Below are 21,553 nucleotides of genomic sequence, written 5' to 3' on the forward strand. Positions count from 1 at the left end.
CATAGGGCCTAAAAAGCATCCTTAAGTTACATTATTTTATGATTGCTATTTAGCATCAAGTCACTGATAAAACTATTTACCTCCCTGATCTCATTCTCTTATGTACTCACAAAACAACATTCTAACATAAACATCGTCTTTGGCATTCATCTCATATTGTGCCATGTTTCTTGAGTTGTATGCCTGGAAGTATATCCTTTCCTAAACAAAATTGCACAAACAATAACAATGTTTATATATGCCTGAAGCAAAAATACACTAGACAGGTGGATTAAAATTTGCAGCACTCTTGTGAAGAGTATGTCATGGTATAACAATTGAGAACCTCTGGCTTAAATCAAACAAGTGTGTGTCCCTAGTTCAGAAGGCCAACTGAGTTTTCAGCATTCTACAAAGTTGTACTTCTGTGCTATAAGTTTTGTTCTGGTTGCTCCATCTCATGAAAGAGATGACCAATGAAAGTAACTAAGCATCTAAGTAAACTAAGTACTAAAGTAGTGAAGAGTGATAGTGTAGCTTTTCTATAGGAACACACTACCAAATGAGTAGCAAGTATTAGTAAAACATGTAAGCCAAAATGTAAATAAGATTTACACAGCTTAATGCATGTAAGACCATATAGAATTATTATATATGAATATTGTGAAGGCATAAATCTTATGGTTTCACTATCTATTCCTTTGTGCCTATTTACCATTGGAGGTGATCAACACTCTTTATTTTTTATTTTTTTAAGAGACAGGCCCTCCCTCCATCACCCAGGCTGGAGTGCAGTAATGTGATCTTGGCTCATGGCAGCCTTGATCTTCTAGGCCCAAGCGATCCTCCAACATCAGCTTCCCAAGTAGCTGGGACTGCAGTTGTTCGCCACGATGCCCAGTTATTTTTAAAATTTTTTGCAAATGTGGGGTTATGTTGCCCTGGCTGGTCTCAAAGGATCCCCTTGCCTCATCCTCCCAAAATGCTGGGATTACAGGTGTGAGCCACTGCACTTGGCCAACACTCACTTTTAATAGATTGCTTCATGAACTTAACTATAAGTAGTCCCTGCTTCTAGCCACAATACACTTTTAGATACATTATTTTAGAAAAAAAAATCCTTGTAGGATGAAATCCTAAGTAAGCATGAACTCTACCTTGGCCAAATATTTATTCATTCAGCAAATATTAATTGGGTTCCTTTTATGTGCCTAGCACTGTTCAAGGTATAAAAACACAGGGGTGAATGGGATAGGCAAGATCCCTGCTCTCTAGAAGCCTACATTCTTATGAGGTAGGATAAACAATAAATAAATAAATAAAAATTAGTACAAACAATTTCAGATAGATATAGTGCTATGAAGAAAATTTTTGAAACAGATGATATACTAGAGAGTGCTGAAGTGGAGAATGAAGAAGGAGGGATTGGATGGCTGTGTTAGATTGGGCAGTTCCTAGGAGGCATCCCTGAGAGCCTACTGTTTGAGCTGAGATGAATAACCAGGAGTCAGCCCATGCAAGTCTGTGAAGGGCAATGGCATGTGACAGGCCAAATAACACCATAGTTAACATCACAGGCACTGGAGTCAAATCGCAGTTCTACCACTTACTAGCTTCATCAATAATGAGAATAATGTCTACTTCAGAGTGTTGGCTACACAAGGGGATGAACTCATGTGAAATATTTAGGACAGTGCCTGAATATTATTATTATCATTAACTGGAGACCATGTGTTCCAGAGTATAGCTGTGCAAAGGCCCTAAGACAGGAAGGAATCTTGGATGTTTGAGCATAGAAAAGGTGCCATGTGCCTGGAGCTTAGCTGAGGGCAAGGGAAAGTGGCCAGAGATAAGGTCAGAGAGGCAGACAGGGGAAAGATGAGTAGGGCCTTGCAAATCAAGATAACTTTTGGATTTTATTTTAAGGGTGGTGAGAAGCTAATGGGGGATTTTAAGAAAATGAGTGACATGGTCTGATTTGTATTTTCAAAAACTCCTTTTGGCTGCAGAACAGAGAATGAGTATCAGATGGAGTTGCAATATGCTTTAGAGATAGACCTGAAAAGTCTTGCCAATGGGTTGGAATGTGGAGGGAGAAGGAAAGGCTGCATATGTTGCTGCTGCTTTGGCCTATGTGACTATATTTAGTATGATTCATGGAAACCACTGATGAGCAGTTCAATGGTTCATCTTTATTAGGCAACACATTAGTCTGAAAAGTGTTATATGAGGTGTTAAGAATAGTGCCTGCTGTAAATATACCTTCCTAGATAAGCCAGAGTCAGACTGAAGTTAATTAAGGATCAGCATCTTCTGTAAAACAATTATAACTATAACTCTTTTATTAGTTGCTTCAGGGATCAAATAATAAAGTGTAAATAAAATTATCAACTACTAAAACAACCTACTCTTGTTACAATTTAAAAAAAAAATCACTCAGAGCATTAAAAAGCTAGAGTTGATTGAGAAACATGGGAAGGCAGGAAGAATGGGCATTGTTTGCTTGGCAGAGCAATTACACCCAGCATTGGCTAAGAGAGGACTCTGTTCATCTTGCCTATCTGGAGTGAACCTGTTGCTATAGGCTTCTCTAATCTCATCTGTCTCTCCTATTGTATTTACAAAGCAGTTTTCTGAACTTGATTTGATTTCTCAAGTAGACTGTCTTATTAGGAAAATGCTTTTATCTTTTAAAATGAACTCCATTACAAATCAATCTCCTTAGAGTTTAAGCATCATGAGCCAATTTTCCCAAGATCTGATTACTTGCAATTCAGTTTCATGTTAAGGTTTAAGATCAGCAGAGCTGGGAGGCTTAAAGTAACAGAAACACTGAGACTTTTTCTGATCAGTCTGACATCCTCATTCTCACATTGTCAAGGATCAAATACTGAACCAGATGAATAAAGGACATTTTTTGTGTTCTGTTTTAAGCTTATACCGTTTACTTGTCATTAGTACTTCTCCAGCTCTGTGGACATACTGTATGACATATCTGGGCCAAACATTTGCTTCAACTACTAGGTGTTTATTTTATTTTATTTTATTTCATTTATTTTTTAAATTTAATTATTTTATTTAGGAATTTATTTATTTTTATATTTCAGTTTATTTTATTATTTCTTTCTTTCTATTCTGTTCTATTTTTTGAGACGGAGTCTTGCTCTGTCACCCAGGCTGGAGTGCAGAGGAACAATCTAGGCTCACTACAACCTCTGCTTCCTGGGTTCAAGCGATTCTCGTGCCTCAGCCTCCTGAGTAGCTGGGATTACAGGCGCACACCACCACACCCGGCAAATTTTTGTATTTTTAGTAGAGACAGGGTTTCCCTACATTGGCCAGGCTGGTCTTGAACTCCTGACCTCAGGTGATCTGCCTGCCTCGTTCTCCCAAAATGCTGGGATTATGGGTGTGAGCCACCGTGCTCAGCCAGACATCTATTTTATTTTAAATGAAATCTATCTCTTATGAGGAAATTTGTCCCTCTTTATTTCTAGTTTTCTTAACAGTGAGGAGAGCAGATAGCAGTAGTATCTAGTTTTCAGTGCAGGACTGAAAAAACAAGACTTGATATCAGAGATCAGGGCTCCTTTTCTAATTTTTTCTAATTTTCCTGTTGCCATTGTAGTCTTCCCTGAATTACTGCAGTAGACACTTAATTGCTCTCATGGTTTTTATTTCTTCCCCTCTGCATTTTTAAAGGAGCCAAGATGATGTTTAAAAAATACAAATCACTCAACTGCTTAAAATTCTTCTGTAGACTTCTAGCTTACTTAGAATGAAATCTAAACTCCTTACCATAGCCAACAAGGCCCCATAGTCTCCTTTATCACCTCATTTCCTGGGTTCTCCCCTTCACTCACCGGTTTCCAGTCACTGGGCCTCCTCTCTGACCCTAGAAGAGGCATCCCTTCCCATTTCAGAGCCTTTGCATTGCTGTTCCCTCTGCCTGAGGCACCCCACCCCCAAGATCTGCACGTAACTGACCCTTGAGGCTCAATTCAAATCTCACCTCTTCAGCAAAGACTTCCTTGGCCCTTCCAAACCAAAGCAGCACTTGTCCCCTTCATGTACCTCTCTATCACAGCATCTGCTTCTTGTTCACAGCACTTACACTATCAGAATTAGCTTATTTCATTTGTTTACTTATTTACTGACTATTTCCCCTACTGGATAGTATGTATATTCCAGAAAAACAGGGACCTTTTCTGTCTTGTTCACCACTGTGACTCCAGTGACTGGCACAAAGTAGACATTCAATACAGTATTTGTTACATGAATCAATGGTTTCTCAATTGGTTCCGCTGTCATTTACCTAGTTCGGTTAGATATTTGACTCTGTGATTTTGTTTTTCCAGCTTTAAAATGGTAATAATAGTATCTTTCATCTAATTTATTTTTAGCATGGAGGAGAAAAACTAGGTTGTCTTTATATTTGGAAATATTTCTCTTGAATAATGTGATACTGTGAAACAAACAGCTATATAGGAAGTATAGTAGATATACAGTGAAAATGTTCCTTACTTATGATCAGGTAAGATTCTGGATTTCTTTTCTAAATTCTTTTTTTTTCTTTATTTCCTTTGGTTTTTGTAGAAAGTGACTGAGATGTACCAGTTCAAATTCAAATACACGAAAGAAGGAGCCACTATGGATTTTGACAGGTAGAATCTAACTGCTTAATGAACATGAGAAATAAATAGGATTGAGGTAAACGTAAGCTTCTTGAGGCCAGAGAAAGGCCTTATACTTCTTTACACATTTCCCCACAAACCCTACAGAAAACCACTATTATAAAAAGGGGCTGTAACAATTGTTTGCATTCCTGAAATCCATGGATTAAGCTGGTGGGAATAGAGAAAATGGCAGGCAGCACAAAGGTAGAAATTATATTCATAAGGTTGCCTACACGCTGTCGATTGAATAACTCCATAAGGCTCTGTCTAGCCATTAATTCAAAGTTTCTCAACTGCTATGCCTAGATAGCGATCCTTTCCACACTCAATATAGCCAGCCTGTGCCTAGTGTAGATAATACCCCTGGACTATTAGCCCATATGCACAAATATTCTCATTTGGTTACCCCAGTATGTCATTTAAATATCATTTTCTATGTGTCCTTGTATGAAAAGATTAGAAAGCACTGCAGTTTCCTATTAAGTCAAAAATTCCAAGTTTTAGGTTACTAATGGGTTAAATAGCAAACACGAGGACATTGAAGAACAACATTTATTTTTCTCCCAGTAGCTTTTGGATTCAGACCTGCCAGGAGGGATGGAGAGCTAAGTATTGCTGATGAGATGGCACAGTAGTGGAAGGCACAGATGATGGTGAAAAGCTCTGGATAATAGAGGAATCCAAGTAAGGGGGATGGATGCCCCTGAAAGGAATGACCGATGAGAGACATGGCCTAATTTTCAATTTTCCCTACTATTAGCTCTGGCTCATCATTTGCCATGAGCTTGAGGACTTTTCTCCAAGATTCACTCCCTTAATTATCCTTCCATTTGTAAAACCTACAGACAGCACTAGAATGTGAAGAGAAAATCAGTTCCAAAAATGAAAATTAAAATATTACCTTTTATTAGCTAACATTTGTATAATACTTTACAGCTTATACAGCAGCACTTTTCATACACATTTTCTCACATAAAAAGTTACCTTTACTCTCCAAAACTCAAAAATATACACTGATGGCCAGATTAAACTCTTTTGTTCTGAAGGCACATATGCCAAGAGGTAAGCTGTAAAACAAAAGTGGCCAAATCTTTCACATGCTAAGGAGGAGAGAAGGTAATGCATATTATTAATTTCCTAGAGAAGAAATATAGGCATTTGTTTAAATGGGAGTCCTGAATATGATTTTACTGATGTGTCCTGGAGGCTCCCATGAGCTGCATGCCTATAGCCCTTCATTCTGGTTACCTACATTTGAATTGGTTAAATCCTGGTTGGCAGAATTTTAAGTTGTTCAAAATTGGAAAAGGAGCTAATGTATTCACTTAATAAATGTTTGCTTCATGAATTCACACTGTCTCCAAAGATCAGTGGGAAAAATCCAACAGTTCAATTACTTAGGGTTATTTTTCATATTAAGAGCTAACTATGTATACAGCCATGTGTAAATATATTATAGTCATGGTCCCTCCTGGAAACTACTCAAATGTGAGACTAATTGTGGAAGGAAACTTTGGAGATAAATGAACAAAGTTTAGAATTGGAAGGTAATTTAGTCCAAATTGTTCATTCATTCATTAATTCAACAAATGTTGATTGAATAGCTGGGCACCAAACTCTGTACTGTGGAGATGAAAGATATAGCCACTCACAGTCTAGAGAAGGACAAATAGTTATCCTGAGGATAAGATGAGGGTATTATCAGAGAAGACTTCTTTGAAGAGTCTGAACATGAGCTAGGTATTAGAGGATAAATTTAGGACAGTCAGGAAGAGAAGTGGAAAAGCACAGTACAAGCAAAGTGAACAGCATATGCAAATACTGTGAGTGAGAGGAAACTGGGCAATAGCTGCAGATAAGGGTGGAGGTGAGGATGTGACAGGTTGTGAAAGGAATTGTATACACACTGTCTTTGAATTTGATTGAAAAGTGATGGATATAATAGAAGAATTCTAAGCAAGAAGGTGACATGAACAGATTTTCCTATTAGTAATATTATTTCAGCAGTGATATGGAGAATATTTTGCAGTGTGGACAAGAAGGAAAGCAGGAAAAATAGTTAGATAGCCACTGCAGTAATCAATGCAAGAGTGAGGAAGGGATACTTTTGCGAGATAATCAGATGGTAGAAAGGCCCAGAGCTGGTGATTGATTTTATGCTTGAGAGTTGTAGAAATGTCTTTACGCTTATCTCACAAGTGAGCTAACTGACCTAGAGTGTGTCTAAATGACTTGACCAAGGTCATTCAGCTAGTTATCAGCAGAGCTGATATTAGATGCCAGGTCACCTAATTCCAAATTCGTTGTTCTTACTATTGTGGTATATGATTTTTTTCAAATCAAATTTTTAAAAAGATCGTATTTTAAATGCTTTTAGGGAATTTGCTACTTAAGAAATTCTTTGTATATACATTGCAAAAAGTACCATCGCTCCCCTAATTTACATTCTAAAACAGTCTCAAACTGTCCTAATGTTTAATTTATATTTACTCACATAGTCAAAAGTTTTGTTCCTTTTGGGATGGATTGCCACTATTGTATATGATCAAAAAGTATGCTTTTTTTTCCATGTAGTCATAGCAGCAGTACAAGCTTTGAAAGTGGAACAAACAATGAAGATATTAAGAAAGCCAGCGTTCTACTGATCCGTAAATTGTATATACTGATGCAGGACCTTGAGCCACTTCCTAATAGTGTTGTGCTTACTATGAAACTCCACTACTATAATGCAGGTAGGTGGAGAACTTTAGGCAAATTCCTTCTTAAGTGCTGAGCTAATATTTTATATAAGTAAAAGGATTTTGCAAGCATCTGAAAGAGAAGTCTGTTGCTACACATGAAAGATTAATCGGACTTGTTGTATCGAAACTCAGTTTTCATGGCTTTTTGCCCTTTTCGTTTCGCAGTGACCCCACATGATTACCAACCCCTCGGTTTTAAAGAAGGGATAAATTCACACTTCCTGCTGTTTGACAAGGAGCCTATCAACGTGCAAGTGGGATTTGTCTCCACTGGCTTTCATAGCATGAAAGTAAAAGTCATGACAGAGGCTACAAAAGTGATTGATTTGGAGAACAATCTGTTTCGGGAGAACAGCACTACTGAGATTGCCCATCAGGGTCTAGACTGTGATGAGGAAGAAGAATGCAATGACCATGTAAGGCAAAGCTTTAGAGATTTTCTATTGTGTCAGTTAAACACAATTGATATTTTTCAGTTTCTACCCAGGGCATGCACGTAGAGTGTGCCAGCTATAAAAACTGAAACAAAACTAGTCTCTGACATCAAGGAGTTTTTAATCTAAAAAAGTTTAATCTTCTAAAAGGAAATATACTTCATCAGATGAAATTGTCCATAACTAGGAGGAAAAAGATTTTCTAATATATTTATTTTATTAAAGATATCATAAATTTAGAAAATTTGAGGTTTTCTTTCCTTTATTTGTAAATGGCATATTTTTAGGATTGAAAAATATTCTAGGTATTTATTCATACTCATTGGAAGTATAAATCAGTTCTTGATACTGAGATAATTGGATGGGAGGAGTTGGGGAAGATAAATTTTATGGATAAACCCGAGTCAGCGTGAAAACAGATAATAGTCAACTTTTGGTTATGTGGAGGAAGACAAGCTTTTGGGCTAACTCACTGGGGAAAGTCAGGGGGTTGGTGGGGTTGGAGCCAGTGGAGCCAAACAGTCAGGTCTCTGATTGCTTTATCCTCCCATTTCCACCAATAGAGACTTGGAGTTAGATTCTTGCTAGGGTCCCATTATGCCCTAGGTAACTCCACACCCTTAACTGGTGGTTGTCTGGATAATAATGTTAACTGTAGGACAACATTGTATTAAAAGGGTTCTGAGTTAGACAAAAAATTTTCAATAGGAAGGGATGCTATAAGATCTTTTCAGGAGATATTTTAAGACTAGAATGATAACTTGTTTGCTTAAGATAATTTGAGTCTGATTTAAAGATAGATGACTATATTAGGTAACTTCTGAAGATTCCTTCTAGTTCTTTAACTCTGTATTATGTTTAATACATTAAAAAGAGGTTCTGGTTGTTCCAGTTTTAATTCAATTAATGTAAATAATATAACCAAACAAGCAACAGATTGTTTTTAAATTTTTAGTGCTTTCTCGATGTTAGACATAAAAATGACTTTGGATTTTGGTGCAATTTTCCTCTTCCAATTTCACTCAAGGAAGATTTAGCTAACATAGAAAGGGGGAAAAAAATGAAGGTTAAGAAAATAATGTTTCAGCTAGTTTTTTTTTTTGTTCTTGTTGTTTTTGAGACAGGGTCTCACTCTGTTGCCCAGGCTGAAGTACAGTGGTGCAACCATGACTCACTGGTGCCTCAACTTATCAAGGAATCCTCCTACCTCAGCCTCTTGAGTAGCTGGGACTATAGGCACATGCCACCACACCTGGCTAATTTTTTATTTTTTAATTTTTTGTAGAGACAAGGGTCTCACTGTTGCCAGGGCTGGTCTCAAACTCCTGGGCTCAAGCGATCCTTTCACTTTGACCTCACAAAGTGCTGGGCTTACAGGTATGAGACACCACACTGGGCCTCAGCTAGGTTTTTATTTATTTATTTATTTTGGGAAAGAGTCTTGCTCTGTTGTCCAGGCTTGAGTGCTGGAGTGCAGTAGTTGATCACAGCTCACTGCAGCCTTGACCTTCTGGGCCCAAGTGATCCTTTCAGCTCAGCCTCCAGTGTAGCTGAAACCACAGGTGTGTGCCACCACACCCAGCTAATTTTTTATTTTTGTAGAGACGGGGTCTCCCTATGTTGTCCAGGCTGATCTTGAACTCCTGGGCTCCAGTGATCTTCCTGCCTTGGCCTCTCAAAGTGCTAGGATTACACTGTACCTGGTTAGATTTTTACCTTTTAATTAAGAATTTCTTTCTTTTTTTATCGAATGAAAGCAGGACAACCTAAGAACGTATAGTTCAACTAATAGATTAAATAAGAAATGTGATAATCCTTTTCAAGCATACATTTAGTTGAAACTATATGTATTATATGGACTTTGTGGTAAACTTAGTTGATTGAAGTTCCTCTCTCAGCCAGCCAAACATATGAGAGAATTTAGTAAGTCTAGTGAAGTGGTTACTGTCACTTTCCCACTAAGGATTCCTTTTTGTTTTCCTTCATGGAATACATGGAACACACACACACACACACACACACACACACACACATGTGTTTACTTATGTAGAACCTTTATTTCTTTTAAAAATTTTATTTTGAGATATATCATACATGTAATAGACTACATAAAAATAATATGTACAGTTTAAAGAATAATGAGAACATCCATATGTCCTCCATTTAGGCTAAGATGTAGAACATTGCTACTCCCTTAGAAGCCACCATGTGTCCCTTCCTCATTGCATGCCCCCTGAAGGTAACCACTCTCCTGACCTTCATGATAACCTTTCCCTTGCTCTTCTTTATAGTTTTGTCATGGATGAGTACATCTACTCGTTTTAAATTTTTATATCAAAGTAATCATACTCTGAGTATTCTCCTTTAATTTTCTTTTGCTTGAACCTCAAAGTTGAGATTTAGCCATTGTGGTGGTGTTCTTTCATTTTCACTGCTGTAGAGTATTCTACTCTTGATAGACATTCTTTTTAATTGTTATAAACATTCATGTACATACCTCCTGGTACACCTGTCAAAGAGTGTCTCTTGGGAATATATGAAACAGTTCTAGGCTTGTGTATTTTCAACTATATTAGGTAATGCAAAACTGTTTTCCAAAGTGGTCGTACCAACTTACTTGCTACCCCCAGTGGAGGAGAGTGCCCTACATTCTTGCCAACACTTATTGTCAGAGTTTATGTTTCCTGCCAGTCTGCTAGAGATGAAATGGTAATGCCTCATGATGTTAATTTCAATTTCTCTGATTATTTGTGTGTTTGTGCATCTTTTCTTCGGCCATCCTATTTTGCTCATATTAAATAGCTGTTCATGTCTTTCATGCATTTGTCTATCAGGTTATTTATCTTTTCCTCAATGGTTTAAAAAATAAGTGCTTAGTAATAATTCTTTTTCACTCATTTATGTTGCAATGTTTTTTTCATGTTTGTGGCTCATCTTTTCACTTTCTTTTCTTTTTTTTTTTTTTGAGACAGTTTCCTCTTGCCCAGGCCTGAGTGCAATGGCACAATCTCAGCTCACGGTAACATTCTGCCTCCTGGGTTCAAGCGATTCTCCCGCCTCAGCCTCCTGAGTAGCTGGGATTACAGGCATGCACCACCATACCCAGCTAATTTTGTATTTTTAGTAGAGACGGAGTTTCTCCATGTTGGTCAGGGTGGTCTCGAACTCCCGACCTCAGGTGATCTGCCCTCCTCAGCCTCCCAAAGTGCTGGGATTACAGGCATGAGCCACTGTGCCTGGCTCATCTTTCCACTTTCTTTAAGAGGTCTTTTGAGCAATATAAGTTTTTAATTTTAATATAGTCTAATCTTTTCCTTTAATATGTGCTTTTGGATATCCTTAAGAAATCCTCTACCTAAGGTCATTAATAATATTCTCATATTTTATTCTAAAAGTTTTAATGCTTTTCTTTTTACATTTAGGTTTATAATCCACTTAAAGTTTATTTTTATTTATGGAGTGAAATAGACCAGACCCTCTTAACACTTTTAAATTCAAGAATAATAAACGTACAGTAAAACATATGTATCAGTGATACAGCTCAATAAATATTCACAAACTGAACACTAGAGCTGGGATGAGGGTGACGCAAGCAAGGTGCCTAGGGAGCATATTTTAAGGAAGATCTCAGGTGCCAAGAGTAAGGACCTCCTTAAATTTTGCCCCCTGGACATCTTGCTTGCTTTGTCTTTGTCACAGCCCTAGTGGATAAATATGTGAAATCAGCACCCAGATCAAGAAATAGAATTCTTCCAGACCCTGAGAAACCCCCAGCTTACTTTACAGTCACTATTCTACTCACATGAATATTGCTATCCTGACTTCTATTCGCATAGATTAGTTTCTCCTCTTTATTTTATAGACATGGAATCATAGAGTGTGGACTTTTTTTTTTTTTTTTGAGACGGAGTCTTCCACTGTCTCTCAGGCTGGAGTGCAGTGGCGCGATCTCTGCTCTGCTCACTGCAAGTTCCGCCTCCTGGGTTCACACCATTCTCCTGTCTCAGCCTCCCGAGTAGCTGGGACTACAGGCGCCCGCCACCACGCCCGCCTAATTTTTTGTATTTTTGGTAGATTTTTGGTAGAGATGGGGTTTCACCGTGTTAGCCAGGATGGTCTTGATCTCCTGACCTCTTGATCAGCCTGCCTCAGCCTCCCAAAGTGCTGGGATTACAGGTGTGAGCCACCGCGCAGGGCCGAGTATGGACCATTTTTTTCAGTTAACATTATGTTGTGAGATTTACCCATATTTTTACATGTTGTTGTAGACCATCCTGACAATTTATTCATTCTATTGTTAATGACAATTTATTCATTCTAATGTTAATTTGGATAATTTCTAATTTTTGTCTATGATGGATAGAAATGCTTTGAATGTTCTGGAACATGTTTTTTAGGGAAATAACTACACATTTCTGGTGGGAATAGAATTACTAGGAGTAGAATTGCTGGGTCAAAGGGTATATGTATATTTAGTTTTAACAGATAGTGCAAAATAGTTTCCAAAGCATTTGTGCCAATTTACACTCCCACCAGCAATGTATGAGAGCTGTGGTTGCTTTACATCCTCACTAACCCTTGGCGTTTTCCATTGTTAAGATTTTAGCCATTCTGGTGGGTGTGTTGTGGTATGTCATTGTTGTCTTAATTAATTTAATTTAATTTAATTTATTAAACTAATTTTAACTAATGAAGAGGAGCACCTTTTTATATGTTTATTGGCCATGTTGAATATTTTCTTTTGTGAAGTATCTGTTCAAATTGTTTGCCCCTCCCCTGCCTTTTTTTCTCTTGGATTGTCTTTCATTCGTACTGATTTGTAGGAGCTCTGCATATATATTCTGCGTATAAGTACTTTGTTGGATACATGTATTGTGAATATCTTCTTCAACCTTATGAGTTGTTTTCTTAATGAGGTGTTTTATAAACAGAAGTTCTTAATTTTAATATATTCTAATTTATCAATCTTTTCAGCTATATTCAGAAGTTTTCGGTACTGCTTGAGACATTTTTACCTACTTCAAAATTTACAGAGATGTACTCTATGTTTTTCTCTAAAAAAGGGAAATAACTACAGAAACAGAAGAGAGATTTTTAAAGTTATAAAAACCTCCATGAATAACTTCATACCAAAAAATATGAATACCTGGCTTTTCTCTCCTCTACCTTCAGGTATTGATATATTTTGGTATAAAATTATTAGTGGAGGTCTCATAATTTTTAAAATGTCTTCTATTTCTGTAGTTATTTCCCTTTTTTCATATCTGGTGCTGTTCATTTGTGTCTCATTTATTTTTCTTTATTATGTTTGCCAAAAATTAGTATTTTTTATTAGTCTTTTCAAAAAGCCATCTTTTGGTTGTGCTAATCACTTCTATTGCTTTGTTTGTTTGTTTTCCATTTCATTTACAAGTGATCCTCCCACCTCAGCCTCCCAAGTAGCTATGATTATAAATGCGTGCCACCACACCACACCTTTTTTTTTTTTTTTGATATGGAGTCTTGCTCTGTCGCCCAGGCTGGAGTGCAGTGGCCCGATCTTGGCTCACTGCAACCTCCTCTTCCCTGATTCAAGCGATTCTCCTGCCTCAGCCTCCTGAGTAGCTGGAATTACAGGCATGTGCCACCATACCCACCTAGTTTTTGTATTTTTAGTAGAGATGGGGTTCACAATGTTGGTCAGGCTGGTCTCGAACTCCTGACTTTGTGATCCACCCACCTTGGCCTCCCAAAGTGCTGGGATTACAGGCGTGAGCCACCACGCCCGACCTAATTTTTGTATTTGTTTTAGAGATAGGATTTCTTCATGTTGCCCAGGCTGGTCTCAAATTCCTGAGTTCAAGCCATCTGCTGGCCTTGGCCTCCTAAAGTGCTGGGATTATAGGTGTGAGCCATCACGCCTGGCTCATCTTTCTCTGGTTTGGTTTGTCTTTCTGATTCCAAATTGTACTTCCATAAATGTATAGACATGAATATCCTACAGGTACCTTAGATTCAACATTTTCAAATGGAATTTTAACTTCTGATCAAACATGCACTTCCTCATCCTAGGTTCCTTATCCTGGTATTGCACCATCACTTTTCTAAGCAACCCAACCAGGAACATGTTCAACTGTTATTTTCTCCTCACTTCCTACATTCTTTTGGTGCACCATTTCCATGTGTTTTGCCTTTGAAGTGTTTCTCAAATCTAGCACTGTTATCACTGTGCTGATTCAGGATGTCATCATTGCTTTCTTGGTGATAGTTGAGTCTTCTAACTGGATCTCCTTGATGTCATCATTGCCTCTCCAGTCTGTCTTCATGATTTAGAGGGAAGGTTGAACTAGATTAACCTCTGAGATATCTTTCATGCTAAGATTCTCTGGGATATTTTTTGAATTCCTATTAAGAGAATAATGCCCTGGCTGGGCATGGTGGCTCACGCCTGTAACCCCAGCACTTTGGGAGGCTGAGGCGGGCAGATCACAAGGTCAGGAGATCGAGACCATCCTGGCTAACACGGTGAAACCCTGTCTCTACTAAAAATACAAAAAATTAGCCAGGCGTGGTGGCAGGCACCTGTAGTCCCAGCTACTTGGGAGGCTGAGGCAGGAGAATGGCAAAAACCCAGGAGGTGGAGCTTGCAGTGAGCCGAGATCGCACCACTACACTACAGCCTGGGTGACAGAGTGAGACTCCCTCTCAAAAAAAAAAAAAAAGAAAAAAAAAAAAAAAAAAAAAGAGAGAGAGAATAAATAATGCCCTGCTAAGCACTGTGATGAAAATAAAGACATATAAGATATAGCCTGTGCCCTTTAGAATTGTGGCTGAAGAGATAACACCTACATAATGTAATAAAAAAGGTAATACTAGAGAGTATATGAATGAGAGAAATAATATTAACTAACAATTTTGAGCACTCTCAGAGCTTTACCTATATTATCACTTTCAATCTTCCTAGCTATTTTATAAGGTAGATACTATTGTTATCTTCATTTTACAAATAGGAAACTGAGCCAGAGAAATTAGCCCAAGACTCCATACATAGTGAATATGTAACAGGGACAGAATTCAAACCCAGGCAGTTGAACTCCAAAGTACTAGGGTTACAGAAAAAAGGATAAATAGGTACTGTGTGGGAAAGTTTCATTAAGTTGGTGATTTTTTTTTTTTTTCTTTGAGATGCACTCTCACTATGTTGCCCAGGCTGGTCTTGAACTCCTGGCCTCAAGCAATCCTCCCACTTCAGCCTTCCACGTACCTGAGATTATAGGCATGTGTCACCATGCCTAGCTTGATTTGGTGATTTTGTGGATGAATCATATTTTGATTGGCAGTGATCATGGCAGAGGACATTCCAGGCAAGTTGGAAAGTCCACTATGGTAGCATCAGAAATTCTGTCTCTGTGACTTAGAACTACTGAATGCTCCACGCCTTTCCTGTATCCTACATGGCTCTGCCGAAACTTCTTTACTCTTGGTAATCTCTAACTCAAAGATTTTTAAAACTTGAAAAAAAAATTATAATTTAAATTTTATTTAAAATTAAAATAGAAAGTTTATAAATTTTTGATCAAACAGCTTACACCGCTTTTCTACCAATGATCTATCGTAAAGAAGGGATTTAACACAATCATCTTGTGAGACCGTTGAAAATAGAAAGATTTTAATACAATTTTCTTTTTCAGGTAATTCCTTATTTCAGTCACAGAAAGGCAAATATAACAGAGTGTCTACTAATAGTTGAAATTATTCAATAATTGTACTATTCACTTTCTGGTGTGATTCTTAAGATCCAAGGAATAATGTGAAAGTGAGATTATAATTTGGCAATGGATTCAGAATTGATAAAAGCACACATGCTTGAAACTTAAGAATTCTTAAATTATAAGAACTCTAAAAACCTAACTCCACTTGAAAAATAGAACATGGAATTGTCTAAGGAATCCCAGGACAATACAGGGTTCAGTAAGCCTGTCTGAAAAACACCGTCCTAATTGTGTCCTTGTCATTTAATCTGCCCCCCACAACACTTTCAGGACAGGTCTTCATTCTTTTCTTTTCTTTTTTTTCTTTTTTTTTTTTTTTTTTTGAGACAGGGTCTCACTCTGTCACCCAGGCTGGAGTGCAATGACGCGATCTCGGCTCACTGCAATCTCTGCCTCCTGGGATCAAGCCATTCTTCCACCTCAGCCACCCGAGTAACTGGGACTACAGGTGCATGCCACCATGTCCGGCTAATTTTTATATGTTTTATAGAGACAGGGTTTCGCCATGTTGCCCAGGCTGGTCTCCAACTCCTAAGCTCAAGCAACCCACCTGCCCCTGCCTCCGCCTCCCAAAGTGCTGGGATTACAGGCAAGAGCCACCATGCCTGGCCAGGTCTTCCTTCCTAATAGGGGTGTTTTAGGCCTAAGCTGTAGCTAGTAAGGCTACACAAACACAAAAGCACTTCACATAACCCTGGGAAGTTGTTGTTTTTTCCCTGTCATAGACAACTGGACAGATAGCAGTAGACATACACACTGAAGACAACTTCCCCTAAAGATCCTTAGACAGGTTTCTTCAAAGAACTGACCTATGTGGTGCTAATCAATGTATGTTCTGTAATGTGTTGTAGAATCTTACTTAAATTTACACTGTTTAAATGCTGAGGGAAAAGTACTTCTTTCTAGTAGAAATAATTAACCCAGTCTCCTTAAAAAATTCTAGTAATTACTTACACAGACAGTGATAAAAAGGTGGAGGGCTAATGTTGGCCCAGGTCTATTTTGGAGATTAATTGTTCCAGTTTATTAAGTCAGTATAGTTCTTTGAGAATTAATATTTTAACCATATATTTAGGCAGGGGTCTACTATAATTTTCTAATTTTCTGAAATACTTATGTATCTTTATACCTCCAAATACAGTTGCTAGACACTCTCTACAGGCTTTTTTCTAGGCCTTTCTTTTGTAACTAGAAATCTTGATCCAGAATGGTATTTTTTTCATCTGTAACATATCAATTTCACTGAAGCATAAATAATTCATACAAATGATTTTTTTTTGAGGATGAGCTAAAGGCAGAGAATACTATTTTCTTATAAGAGCCACAAGTATTTTTAAAGTTTATTCAATAGTTTATCATTTGATTTAGTTACAAAGAATGGTTTGCTTTTTAAGCATATCCCAAACGTACACACTCTATTACACTATTTTCTAAGTGTAATAAAAATGGTTTGCATTTTGCCTGGATTTCTGCATCTTATTTCAATTTAAAAATAATGTTTTAAGATAGCTTTTTTCTTTTTTATGAATTCCACAAAAAAATCCACAAATTATAGCAATATGTAGTTTACCTGATGTATTCTTTCCCTCCATGAAGCTCATTTCTCACTCTTTTGTGCCAACACACTTAATTAAAAAGCAAATGATTTATTTTTAAGAAATTAGAATATAAAGTACATTGTTTCCAAGGTAAATGGCAGCATTTACGTGTGGACTAGAAAGGTATTTTTCTGAACTCCTTAGAATTGCTTTGTATTTCAGACAGTAGATTAAAACAAGAGCCTTTTCATTCAAAACCTATTGTCTCCCACTAAACTCTGAACTGAAGTTTTGCATTTTTTGAGGTATAGTCTGATGATTTTCATAGCATCACATCTCCTGAAGCATATATGCCTTCTTTGATAAAACATCGTGTTGGCAAGAATATCTCAGATTCTTAGAAGTGGGGTTGATAATTGAAAGCACTGAAAGAGGCACATTATTTGCAGAAAATATCCAGCCTTAAAAAAACACACGCATCAGGCCAGGTGCGGTGGCTCATGCCTGTAATCCCAGCACTTTGGGAGGCCGAGGCGGGAGGATCACCTGAGATCAGGAGTTCAAGACCAGCCTGGCCAACGTGGTGAAACCCTGTCCCTACTAAAAATACAAAAATTAGCCAGCATGAGAATCGCTTGAACCTGGGAGGCAGAGGTTGCAGTGAGCTGAGCTCACTCACGCCACTGCACTCCAGCCTGGGAGACAGAGGGAGACTCCGTCTCAAAAAAATAAAACCAAAAAACCACACACACACACATCATTCTTTCTTCATCATGAGACTCTAGTCCTTTTCATTAAGTTTCCTTTTGTCAAATAGAAAATTATTTTCAATTAACTTTTCTGTTTTGCAGTCCAGAATGTAATTGCTATCCTCTGTTAACTGCGCAAAGAGGAATGAAAGTTGGTTGACTTTCCCATCAGTATTATAAGTCATTTCTTTTTTTATATGAATCATTCTATAACATATCAGAGAATTACTTCCTTCCTTTTGTGAGTGGGAAGAGCCACACTGATTATCTGTATATGTTTCACTCACATTAAAAAAGTATACTGATATGTATTATAGCAGAAAAAAAGTCAAGCATAGTGAGTAATCTTAGGTAGAAATACTTTGGATGTTACAATTAATAAGCCCTAGTGTTAAAATAAATAAATTTTGTTTAAAAAAGAGTAAGACACAATATTCTGTTTGGTTAAAAAAGAGATGCCTCTAATAATACAATGTTATCATTACACCAAAATCAATGAAACATTAGGTTTCATTTAAACTCAGATTTTTTTCAAAGTGACTTCATTGAGATTTTATTCAGTTGCACATTGGAAAAAAGTATAATGATAATGTTACCCAATTTCCTATAACTATATTTAGTTGGCTGATTTTTCTAATACCATTGTGTGTGTTAAAGTTTTCTATTTGATGCTAAATTGTCTGTTGGTACACACATGAGATTATGCTTGTAACAAATCTAAGCATCATAAGAGGAGTAATTCTTTTTGCATTTATATTAAGATCTCAAAATTGAGAGCTAAGACTTCAGAAGACCAGTCCTTCTGACAATGGTAAAGAAAAGTTAGAAACACAATTGGCCTCATTTTCTTCTGGATTTGGCAGACCTGTTAGTGTTAATTGTATATATATACATATATATAAAATATATTTACTTATGATTGTACTTTAAGTTCTGGGATACATGTGCAGAACATGCAGGCTTGTTACATAGGTATACACATGCCATGGCGGTTTGCAATTGGCCCTTTGTATCTGTGGGTTCTGCATTAGTGGATTCAGCCAACTGTGGGTTTAAACTGTTAAAAAAAAAAAAAAAAAGGATGATTGGGTCTGTACTGAACATGTACAGACTTTTTTTCTTGTCCCCCATGATTCCCTAAACAATACAGTATAACTACATAGCATTTATGTTGTATTGGGTATTATAAATAATCTAGAGATAATTTAATATATATGGGAATATGTACATAGGATGTGCATATTATATGCCAACACTGCGCCATTTTTTATAAGGGATTTGAGCATCCATAGATTTCCTGTCTGTGGGTGTGGAGTGTGTGTGCCCTGAAACCAATTCCTCATGGATACAGACGGATGACTGTATACTTTATGAGCCACTACCTAGGTGTGCTTTTTTTCTGCCCAATGGAGGGCTCTTTCTGCTTTAATGACCAAAGTTGGAACAAACAAACTTTATCACTAAAAGTATCATTTTGACATTTAAACAAGGCTACATGAAGCTCATTGTGAAGAAGGTTTAAAAAAATGTTCTACTGGGACCCGGTGTGGTAGCTCACGCCTGTAATTCCAGCACTCTGGGAGGCCAAGGCGGGTGATCACCTGAGGTCAGGAGTTCGAGACAAGCCTGGCCAACATGGTGGAACCCTGTCTGTACCAAAAATACAAAACATTAGCCAGGCATTGTGGCGGATGCTTGTAATCCCAACTACTCAGTAGGCTGAGGCAGGAGAATCACTTGAACCCTGGAGGCGAAGGTTGCAGTGAGCCGAGATCGCACCATTGCACTCCAGCCTGGGTGACAGAGCAAGGCTCTGTCACCAAAAAAAAAAAAAAAAGTGTTCTACTATATTCTAATCAACAGTAGGTTATCAGCATTTATTCAGTCAATAAATTTATAATGAGGCCTACTATGCTTGAGTCATCATAGGAGGGTAGTGTACACAAAGATGAATAGGCCAAATCCCTGATTCAAAATTGATTAGAGGAAGAGAAACAAACAAATAGCTATTTATTATATAAAAATAATAGCCACCATTTATTAAGTGCCCACAAAAGGCTGTGTATATTTGTGAACCCAATTAATCCCAACAACTTTGCATGATATTTTATAGCTGAAGAAACAGAAGTTCAAAGACATTAAGTAGCATGTCCAAGGTTGCCCAACTAGAGAGCATCAAAATCAATATTTCAATCTAGATCTCTCTGGCTCCAAAACTCATACTCAATCTGTTAAATCATATATTCGCCCCTGTAGGAGAGAGCGTGTAAAATTTCAGAAGAGAGGTAAAAACCCTATATTAGAATGACCAAATTCCACTTTCACTCATGAAAGAGTAATGTAAGAGTTACCCTCCTGCTGTAAACAACTAGAAAACTGAGCAAAATATATGAAGCAACTGTTTTTGGACATTAGATAACAGGCACATAGGAATGGGATCCTTGACAGAAGAAAAGTGAGACCAGTCTTAAAATTGCCCTGGCTTCCTGCTAGGAGGCACCTTCCAGACCACTGGTTCAGGGAGAGAGAACCCAAGCAGAGCATGGCAGTCTCGCTGAGTTGAAGAAAGAGATTGGAGTATGGAGAATCTGAGGCAGTTGGAGACAGAATATCAGAGGGCAGGGAACTATACAGAGAAGGAGATCCAGAAATCAACATAGGGGCTCCTTGAGTCTTTTGTTTAATATTCAGCTTTTCAGGGGTGGGTCAAAACTCCATAAGGCTGGACAAAGAAAACTGGCAACTGAACAATTCCTAGAGCTCTCACAGGGATGGGAGATGTTCACATAATGACTAGTCAAATGGAGAGCCCTTCTCGAACACTCAGAACATTCAGTAGAGACTCCAGAAGGGTTACATGTTAGCAGTAGAGCTAAACCAAACTTTTTGGATCAAGCTTTAAGGATCAAGCTTATCTGCCTGCCAAAACAATTTTTAAGAAAGATAACAAAATTCAAACATTCAACAATGTAACATTCTTATTGTTCAGAATCTAATAAAAGTTTCTTGATATGTAAAGCAGCAGGAAAACTGATCCATAACCTGGGGGATACCAGTCAGTAGAGGCAAGCCCAGAAATTTCAGCAATGACAAAATTAGTAGATAAGGACTTTAAAACAGCTGTTATACCAAGTGCAATGATAGCCTATGTTTACACACAAAAATGTATGCAAATGTTTACAGCAACTCTATTCATAATCTTCAAAGTATGGAAACAATTAGGTGTTTCTTAATTAGGGAATGGATAAACTTAAGACAAAAAGGAACAAACTACTGAAACATGCAACAACATGGATGAGTTGCAAATGCATTATAATAAGTGAAAGAAGCCAGAATCAAAAGACTACATACTATTTGATTCTATTTGTACACATTTTTTCTGTTTTTAGTAGCTTGAAATGTAATTTATTTACCATGAAATTCACTCATTTAAAATGTACAATTTAATGGTTTTTAGTATAGTCACAGAGATTTGCAACCATCACTACAGTCGAAATTTTAGAAGATTTTCATCACCTGAAAAAAACCCATATTCTTTAGCTTTCGCCTTCCTGTCTTATTTCTCCTCTCCCCCAGTCCTAAATAACCATTAATCTATTTTCTGTCCCCAGATTTGCCTATTATGAGATATTTCAAATAAATGAAGTCATATACTGTGATGAATTTTGTGACTGACCTCTTTCAC

General features: G+C 37.4%; 1 protein-coding gene across 6 annotated transcripts in view; it reads left to right on the forward strand.

Moving 5' to 3' along the window:
- Positions 1-21,553, forward strand: part of HORMAD2 (HORMA domain containing 2) — a 95,582-nt gene that overhangs the window by 33,486 nt on the left and 40,543 nt on the right. For all 6 annotated transcript variants that reach the window (XM_054470284.2, XM_054470287.2, XM_054470285.2 and 3 more), the window contains 3 exons: positions 4,576-4,643; positions 7,230-7,387; positions 7,562-7,812. In XM_054470284.2, coding sequence (XP_054326259.1) covers positions 4,576-4,643; positions 7,230-7,387; positions 7,562-7,812 — 477 coding nt within the window. The remainder of the gene's footprint in view (positions 1-4,575; positions 4,644-7,229; positions 7,388-7,561; positions 7,813-21,553) is intronic.

This window comes from Pongo pygmaeus, chromosome 23, assembly GCF_028885625.2.
Source record: "Pongo pygmaeus isolate AG05252 chromosome 23, NHGRI_mPonPyg2-v2.0_pri, whole genome shotgun sequence".
NCBI lineage: Eukaryota > Metazoa > Chordata > Mammalia > Primates > Hominidae > Pongo > Pongo pygmaeus.